General features: G+C 37.1%; 1 protein-coding gene across 1 annotated transcript in view; it reads right to left on the bottom strand.

Moving 5' to 3' along the window:
* LOC111088997 (locomotion-related protein Hikaru genki-like) overlaps nucleotides 1-10,027 on the bottom strand; it is a gene marked incomplete at its 5' end in the record, with an annotated part of 26,782 nt that overhangs the window by 5,382 nt on the left and 11,373 nt on the right. The window contains 4 exons of the mRNA XM_022400540.1: nucleotides 1,393-1,569; nucleotides 5,419-5,595; nucleotides 6,790-6,938; nucleotides 8,783-8,942. Of these exons, the coding sequence (XP_022256248.1) occupies nucleotides 1,393-1,569; nucleotides 5,419-5,595; nucleotides 6,790-6,938; nucleotides 8,783-8,942 (663 nt within the window). The remainder of the gene's footprint in view (nucleotides 1-1,392; nucleotides 1,570-5,418; nucleotides 5,596-6,789; nucleotides 6,939-8,782; nucleotides 8,943-10,027) is intronic.

The following is a 10,027-nucleotide window of genomic DNA, read 5'->3' as shown; positions in this document are numbered from 1 at the left end:
GGGCGTTATAATGTGACGGTCAATACCACTATTCGTTGGTAAAAGAGTAGCCCAAGAGTTGGCGGAGGGGGGTGATGACTAGTTGCCTTCCCTCTAGTCTTACACTGCTAAATTAGGGACAGATAGCCCTCGTGTAGCTTTGCGCGAAATTCAAAACAAACAAATGTCCAGTTTTGGTGCTCGCTATTTTGTTCCCTCGTGCAGGGTTTCACATTCAAATTTTACTTTCAATTGTGCACAAAATGTCGTAGGACTACCAATGTAATTTATTCATTTAAATTTAATTATTAAGACCTAAGAATTATTTATTTGTTTTAGAGCAAAGTCACTTTGGACTATCTGCTGTGTGTCCCCCCTCCCTCCGCATAGAGTCGAACCCCGAATTTTAGCGTTGTAAGTCCGTAAACTTACCACTGCCCGACCAAATGTTACAGTTTGAATGTACATGTCACCACCGTACCAGGTAAAGACTTTATCTATTTTCACTGACGTCAAATCGCAAGCAGCTTGCTTCAAGTCCAATTTTGTGGTGTACTCTTTCTTTTCCTCGTTCGAAATTGTTGCCAGACGACCAATTAGTCTTGTTTGTGTCGTGGACGACCTTATTAGGTTTTTTTTTTCATCATCTTGAGACGGGAAAAGTTTTTCTCTCTTCACTAGCAACACGATGTATACACGTGTTCCAATAAAGACTTCCTGGCGTCACCACATTCCATCACGAGGCCTGCTATTCTTCACACAGAAACGGAGATCCATACTGTGTTTACAATAGTTGTTGAAACCTGTGTTTTGTGGATAGGTTCGTCACAGGTTTCGCATGTAAACCTTGTCTTTTTCTTTATGATTTATAAAGTGGTTTTATTTTGGGGGAACGTGTTACATGTTTCAGTGGGTGGTGTTCAGTGCCTGCATTCCATCTAGTATGTACACTTGTAAATTAAGGACTGCTATGTAAATATGGCTGTATCACATTTAAATTAAGGACTGCTATGTAAATATGGCTGTATCACATTTAAATTAAGGACTGCTATGTAAATATGGCTGTATCACATTTAAATTAAGGACTGTTATATTGATATGGATGTATCATTTCTAAATTAAGGACTGCTATGTAAATATGGCTGTTTCTATATCTTTGTTCGATAATCCTAAAAACAAAAAATACTGAGTGATCAAGACTCGTTTTTCATATAATGATTTAGGCTTACCTTCATATGCAGGAGGATTGTCTGATCAAGACTCGTTTTTCATATAATGACTTAGGCTTATCTTCATATGCAGGAGGATCGTCTGATCAAGACTCGTTTTTTCATACAATGACTTAGGCTTACCTTAATATGCAGGATGATCGTCTGATCAAGACTCGTTTTTCATATAATGACTTTGGCTTACCTTCACATGCAGGAGGATCATCTGACCAGGATTCGTTTTTCAAACACTGTAAGGACGACACCCCAACAAGTCTGTAGCTTGTGGGACACGAGAATTTGACACGCTCACCATATGTCCGGTTGTGAGTGCTGAGCTTTAGGTGCGGAGAGTCTGGGGTCAAAGGTGGACACTGGATAACTAGTGAACAGCGCAAAATCAAATGTGTGTATATAGAAAGAAACAAAGATAATAAATAATACAGAAATCACTTCTTGTAGCATCTTGATGGTTCAGCAAAATTGTTTAACTTACAAAGACATTAGGTTTAAGATGAAAATATAATCATCCACTCATAGCATATGGTCATAAGTTGGTTGTCAGTTCACTATGAAAGGTTGTGCTAATTCAATATGAACTGATGTTAATTAACTATAAACGGTTGTCAGTTCACTATGAAAGGTTGTGCTAATTCAATATGAACTGATGTTAATTATTTATAGTTAATTAACATCAGTTCATATTGAATTAGCACAACCTTTTATCGTGAACTGACAACCGTTTATAGTTAATTAACATCAGTTCATATTGAATTAGCACAACCTTTCATAGTGAACTGACAACCGTTTATAGTTAATTAACATCCGTTCATAGACAATTATCGAAAAAAAAATTGAAACGACATTAAGAAGTTAATGATCCAACAGTTAATTCTTACTAACAGTTTTAACCGAAGACAACATAAGGATATTTAGATTTTTTAGTGTTAAAAATATTACACTTCTGTACAACACATTAAATCAAAACTCGTAGTCTGTCTCACCACTGTAAATCCCTAACTGTAAGCTTTGCAGTGAAGTCAACTTTAGATCATATATCTTAAGGTCTTGACACACAGACACTGCGTTCTATCTGCACATTGGCCTCCAAGGCCACATTTAAGCCTACCAAAAGCACAACAAATTCATTGAGGTTATATGGAGGCTCTTAACAAGTAGTTAGTTTAACAGGGGGGTACGATTCCAGTTTCTTGGATCATCTTTCTTATGAAGAATGAATGGTTGATTTCGAAGTCTGGTTGGAAAACTTGTTTGTTATGGATTTCGCGCAAAGCTACACGAGGGCTATCTGCGCTAGCCGTCCCTAATTTAGCAGTGTAAGACTAGAGAAAAGGCAGCTAGTCATCACCACCTACCGCCAACTCTTGGCTACTCTTTTACCACCGAATAGTTGGTATAAATTGACCTCACATTATAACGCCCCCACGGCTGAAAGGACGAGCATGTTTGGTGGGACAGGGATTCGAGTCGAACGCCCTAACCACCTGGCCATGCCGGGCTGATTTGTCAACCTCAAATCCAATTTAATTGTATTGTTAAAGACACCAGGAGACGTGCACAACCTCATAGCAAGGACTATATTTTGTGTCGGAGGGTGCTCTTTCGGAATCATAAGTAAGTTAACCTTGCAGTCGAGGGCGTTGTTTCAAACTGGCCCTCCTCCAGTTGTTACGGTTTCGCGTAGAACTGAAACCTTTCCTCTTGGAAAGAGTGTTTTATTTAGTTTTACATCTCGTTATACTAATAACTTTCCTTAAAAAGGTTGACGTAACACTCCTGGATAAGTTGGAAAGAGTGTTTTATTTAGTTTTACATCTCGTTATACTAACAACTTTCCTTAAAAAGGTTGACGTAACACTCCTGAATAAGTGAAGCTCCTGGAGCTTTGCACTATTAGATGATCAATAATTTACCATAAATGTGGTAAACATGTCGTCCCTGGCGCTCCGGTTTCGCATCTGTGGCGACAAAACTACTGTGTTAGCATACGTAAATAATTCTTAACCCACGCACCGAACAGTTGGAGAACGTGTTACTTCCACGAAGCCAATGAAATATGCATTGAAATAAAAGTTACTACTCCCATGCCACTTTTAATTTATTTTTGACAATATATCACTCCAATAAAATCCACAAAAAAAAAACCATCAACCATCCATTTTATCATACGAGAGAATAAACAGTTTATTCCGACTATAGTCTGAAAGGTTGATCATTTGAAAAACAAAAACCTTCCTGTTGCACTAGTCACTGAAAGAATATATATATATCTTAAACAGTAGACGTTTCATGCAAAAACCCGAATAATACGATCAGAACATATGTTAAAAATGTAAACCTAAAGCACACGTGTATGACGTACAAAAACAATAAGACATTTTCGGTATAACACTTATATTTAAATTCAAAAATACATATACGTTTTGATAATATATTTCCTTTTATATCTCCAGCTTTGATGTAATAGTCTCCAGCATTTCCAGCTTTGATGTAATAGTCTCTAGTATTTCCAGCTTTGAAGTAATAGTCTCTAGTATTTCCAGCTTTGATGTAATAGTCTCTAGTATCTCCAGCTTTGATGTAATAGTCTCTAGTATCTCCAGCTTTGATGTAATAGTCTCCAGCATTTCCAGCTTTGATGTAATAGTCTCTAGTATCTCCAGCTTTGATGTAATAGTCTCTAGTATCTCCAGCTGGAAATGCTGGAGACTATTACATCAAAGCTGGAGATACTAGAGACTATTACATCAAAGCTGGAGATACTAGAGACTATTACATCAAAGACTGGAAATAGCTGGAGACTATTACATCAAAGCTGGAGATACTAGAGACTATTACATCAAAGCTTTGATGTAATAGTCTCTAGTATCTCCAGCTTTTGATGTAATAGTCTCCAGCATCTCCAGCTTTGATGTAATTTTGATTTATTTTTTGCACGTAATTTTAAGATAGACTAAAATCAGCTTAGATGATCTGTTGTCAGTTTTAATTTTCAACATCGATAATAGTTACTGAGATTTCACCCAAACGGATTGTTTAGATTAAGAAAGGTGTTTTACTTTAAATATAACGTTTCTCAGTAAATCTTCAATTTTTGTTCTGGAAGTCTCCAGGATAAGACAAAAACAAACGAGCTCCAACTAGGTAAACACATGAATCAGAGGTTCTCAAACTTTTTCGTCCTCGAATCACATGGGAGGGGAAGAAGGCCTCGCGAACCTATCCCAGTTATTCTGTTCTCTCGTTTGGCCGTGACTTGCTTTGTGGACCAGCCCGTGGACCACCTGGAGGATCCTCATGGACCACCAGTAGGCTGCGACCACTGACATAAATTATAATTAATTTCATATTTTATTTCAATTATTTAGTTCGATGTTCTTCAAATAACTTCAACTACTCGTACGGTTGGTTATATAAGAATCAAGTTATGTATGCTATGACACACCTTGTACTACTATGGAGCACGTTATGTATACAATATTTCAATGTGTCGTAATGGTCTGGAATTGCCATTATTCACGCATGCGTGCTTATCCACCCTCGAGTACGTATTAAACAGTGCTATATCACAATGGGCTATCTGTTGCTCTGCCCACCGCGGGTATCGAAACCCGGTTTCTAGCGTTGTACGTTCGCAGATATACCGCTGTGCCACTGGGGGGGGGGGCTTACTTTGGATTAACATTTAAAATTTTGATTTTTTTTTTAATCTGATGACTCCTTATGCGACACATGGGCTAAACGTTCAGATCGGGAGCCCAAAATTTTGGTACAGCTATTTCTGATATAGAACTACTGACCAGAAAAAAGGTCACCTGCCGCCAACGAAGCTATTCTTAATTGAAAGGGTGGTGGATTGATCTTTGCTTTTATAATGCACCTGTGTTCGTTTGTTTATGGTTAAGCACAAAGCTACACAAAGGGCTACCTGTGCTGTGCCCACGACTAGTATCTAAACCCTAGACCACTCTTCGTAGTAAAAAAAAAAAGCCTTTATCCTGAATGCTTAACTCAGAAATAGGCCAGGTTAAAGCTTCATGGCTGGAAAGTAAGTTAGTCCTGGACAAACAAACAAATTAATAATGTTAAATGTTTAACTTACTTTGGCAGGTAGGTGGATCATCAGACCATTTTCCTGAAGCTTCATGGCTGGAAAGTAAGTTAGTCCTGGACAAACAAACAAACTAATAATGTTAAATGTTTAACTTACGTTGGCAGGTAGGTGGATCATCAGACCATTTTCCCGAAGCTTTGCACGTGATATCTTTGGACCCACTTAGCTTGTATCCTTCCATGCATGCAAAGTGTGCCTTACTGTGCATCTTATTTCCCTCAACAGCCATCACACGATGATGGTCCACGGACTGTATAGGTGGACACTCCACATCTGTTAGAAGAAATCAGAAAATATGCGATTGGATTATTTTGGAAATTCGCAAAAAATTAAGCGCAAGGGCTTTCTGCACTAGTCGTCCCTAGTTTCAAACTTATATACTAGAGAGAAGGCAGCTAGTAAATAACACCCATCGCCAACTCTTGGGCTACTCTAACCAATAATGGGAATTGACACTAATTCTCATAACGCATCCACAGCTCCAAAGCGCGGAACGCGATTTTTTTGGGGTACAGAGGAACGTAAACCATGGACCCTTGGATATACAGTCCAGCACACGGAACACGAGGTCACATATGATTTAGAGAATGAAATAATACAAAGAGTGACCAACTGGTAACTGTTAGTAGTTAGGGAAGGTCAGTAAAAAAATAGAACTAGTCTGCACTAGTCGTCCCGTTGGAAAAATAGTTTATATTTTGTTACGTGCTAAATCGTTTTATATGAGACATAATCTCCACCAAGTATGTCTGTATACGTGTTCAGCAATTGGAGTTGGAGTTTTCAACCTGAACAACAACTTACGTCAAGGCCCCGGCATGGCCAGGTGGTTAAGGCGCTCGACTCGCAATCTGAGGGCCGCGGGTTCGAATCCCCGTCACACCAAACATGCTCGCCCTTTCAGCCGTGCGGGCGTTATAATATGACGGTCAATCCCACTATTCATTGGTAAAAGAGTAGTCCAAGAGTTGGCTGTAGGTGGTGATAACTAGCTGCCTTCCCTCTAGTCTTAGACTGCTAAATTAGGGACGGCTAGCGCAGATAGCCCTCGTGTAGCTTTGCGCGAAAGTCATAACAAACAAACAAACCTTACGCACACGTTGGCTAAATGGGCTTAAAACTTAGAACTTAAAAGCGAAATTTACTGTCACTTTTATTATACGCTCTCATCTGAATCTGCCCCCCCCCATTGGCACAGCGGTATGTCTGCGGACTTACAACGCTAGAAATCGGGTTTCGATATCCGTGGTGGGCAGAGCACAGATAGCCCATTGTGTAGCTTTGTGTTTAATTTCAAACAAACAAACAGACAAACATCTGAAACTGCAGAGTTTATTCAAAACATAACGTCTCGAATTTTAGCGCTTCGAGACCGCAGCCCGATACGCTAACCTCTTGGACACGTCAGTTAAAAGCACTGACTAACTGTTTAACAAAACATATAACGAGTGGTTAATGATATATTACCTTTGACAATTACGGTAATCTTGTTATTTTCACCCCTAGGTGTAGAGCAGCTGTAAAATCCAGTGTCCTCCTCTTTAGCATAGTAGATGGACAATCGATATTTCCAGTTCCTTTCATCACTTGACAAGGACCATCCACAAGGATATTGTCTAAAAAAAACCAACGTACGATTCTTCAAGAGAAACAACTTTGTGTTAAATGTCTAGAAAGTGCGGGAAGTATATTTATGTTTCTTCTTGTGTGTCCTGGATAGACTGGTGAGTGAACACACAACTAAAACCTTTATCGAAGACAAAAGGATGGACTGGGCTGCTTATGGAGGTTCTACTTAGGATCTTCTGACCATTAGATACATTACAGTTACAGGAACACGTTATTATCCCTGGAAGCGTTAACGTTCTGTTTCAGTCTCCTTTCTTATTTATCTAGCCAAGTAGACAGAGCCATTGTTTCGGTCTCGATGTCTAGGGAATAGAGATGGAGAGGCAAGAGAGAGAGAGAAGACAGATAAAGAGAGAAAAGAGAGAGAAGGGATAAACAGATAGGGAGAGAAAATAGAGATAAAGAGAAGAGATAGATAGATAAGTAAAGAGAGAAGATAGAGAGAAGAGAGAGAGAAGATAGAGAGAAGATAGAGAGAAGAGAGAGGAGAGAGAGAGAGAAGATAGAGAGAAGAGAGAGGAGAGAGAGATAGAGAGAGAAGGAAGAGACAGAGAAAAGATAGAGAGACAGATATATGTATATAGTTAAGAGAGCTTGTGTATGTTGTAACTGTTAACTTGGACGTTGATCTCACTTGATTTAATCCAAACAAACAAACTTCTAAGATAATAATATTCACTCTGGGTCATAAAATATATATCATGGTGAAAGCCGATCATTAGCTCAGTAGAATTGACCCATTCGTAGAAACCACTTCAATAGTACCCTACCACCTACACTAACAGATTGACTGTTACTATTATAATGCATAATGTGTTTTCGCAAGGTTTCGAACCTGGGTCTCCAGATCTGACATATTGCCCTCTACCACGAGGTCAACCAGCGCCTCCCCTACGTCCAATCTTTCACACCATGAGGTTGTCTGCTATTATTGTAAAACTATTGTTAAGTTCTTTAAACAACGTATTCACTACAATACTTTCTAGAATGGTCTGTCGAAAGACTGTTTTATAACTCGAACTTAAGCTGATTTAGAGATTATTATTTATCGAAGACACATAACAAATACGTTAATTCATCTCAAGTTATATCGATATTCGTCATATCGATTTCTGGCAAATTATTTATTAAGAGACGCGCACATAGGGTACTTAGTAAATTCTTTATTAAAAATAACGTTTCTCATTTTTCTCGTGAAATTAAAAAAAATTATCGATCTTGGGCTATACGTATGTACAATGAAATTTGGCTAAACGCCATCTGGCTACAGGTTTCTGTACTTATATTTATTATTATGAAGCTTCAGTGTCCGAAGTTAAAAGATTTTTAAAGGATCTGGAGCGAAATACATGTTCTTGAATTTAGGGGTTAAATATACACATGTTCTTGAATTTAGGGGTTGAATATACACATGTTCTTGAATTTATGGGTTAAAAATACACATGTTCTTGAGTTTATGGGTTAAAAATACACGTTTTTGAATTTATGGGTTATGATACACGTATTTAACCCCTAAATTCAAAAACGTGTATTTTAACCCATAAATTCAAAAATACATATATTTTTAAATTTAGGGGTTAAAAATACACATGTTTTTGAATTTATGGGTTAAAAATACAAATTTCTTGAATTTGGGGATTAAAATGAAGAAGAATTTGATCTTACAGGCTCTAACACCAAATTTAGAGCTTTATAGTAATATATTTCTTTATTTTACTGAAAATAATTTCATCTCGGTTTTTTATATTATAACTCTAAGTGGAATATAGAAATTAATTTACAAATAATAAAAAATATGAATTTAATCTGTAAAGTTCAAAGTCTGGCTGACCTTTGAGTAGATGACCACGCCCATTCGGGACTTCCATGTTCCCGCTGGAACAAACAGTCTAAGTGAAGTATACTGTTTGGTGTAATGACCACATCTCCGGCTTCAGAAACATCAGCGTCTCCGGACATCACGTTGTAGATGATACTGGGTGGGGCTTGCACTATCCACCAGAGGGCGGGAAATTAATAATATCAAGTTAAGTTTAGTCAAATTAATTCGGTAAGAGTTCCATATGGCACCCCCACTCAATTTAAAAAAAAATCATCAAAGTAATATTTATGTATTAATAAAGCATATTAATAGTATGATCTGATAATTTTAATACATTATTATACCACTTACTTCATTAATTAGATGTACAATCTTCTTGGGGATAAAAGGCTACTTTTATCAGAATATAATATTCTCCACATGTATTCACACAAATGCTTGTCAAATGTCTTTGCCCTGGTATGTGTAGTTGGTAGTTGTCTTTTGACACACCACCACCGATTCTCTATTAGGTTTGTACATGCACCATTTTTCGGGTCCACAAAATTTTCAGAATGATTGACAGTTTCAGGTTTGTATCCTAGTTTATTTAAACATTTGTATGCGGCCCAACAGTCTGTAATTATTGTGCTTCCCTTTTCTAACACGCCCCTTCAAATAAACCCTTTTCAGAATCTTTTTTATCCAGGCAATTCTACAATTTTTGGGTGGGGGTGGGTGCCATATGGAACTCTTTCCATTAATTCACCGTATCTGTTTTTATTTAGTCCTATAAGTTGAAACCTTTATCTTTATCTGTTTTTATTTAGTCCTATAAGTTGAAACCTTTATCTTTATCTGTTTTTATTTAGTCCTATAAGTTGAAACCTTTATTTTTATCTGTTTTTATTTAGTCCTATAAGTTGAAACCTTTATCTTTATCTGTTTTTATTTAGTCCTATAAGTTGAAACCTTTATCTTTATCTGTTTTTATTTAGTCCTATAAGTTGAAACCTTTATTTTTATCTGTTTTTATTTAGTCCTATAAGTTGAAACCTTTATCTTTATCTGTTTTAATTTAGTCCTATAAGTTAAAACCTTTATCTTTATCTGGTTCATTTGAATTTTATCCAATTATTTTTTGCTGTTTCTGTTTTTTTATAATTAAAACTAGTCCTATATACACCTTTCATGTCAATCACTTGGCACTAACAATGTAAAAATAAAAGTAAACAAGAATGGTAATATTTACAACGTCTATTCATCTTCGAACAG

Source organism: Limulus polyphemus, unplaced genomic scaffold, assembly GCF_000517525.1.
Source record: "Limulus polyphemus unplaced genomic scaffold, Limulus_polyphemus-2.1.2 Scaffold4962, whole genome shotgun sequence".
Taxonomy (NCBI): Eukaryota; Metazoa; Arthropoda; class Merostomata; order Xiphosura; family Limulidae; genus Limulus; species Limulus polyphemus.
Note: the sequence above shows the minus strand (reverse complement) of the source record. Positions and strands in the feature narration are given on the sequence as shown.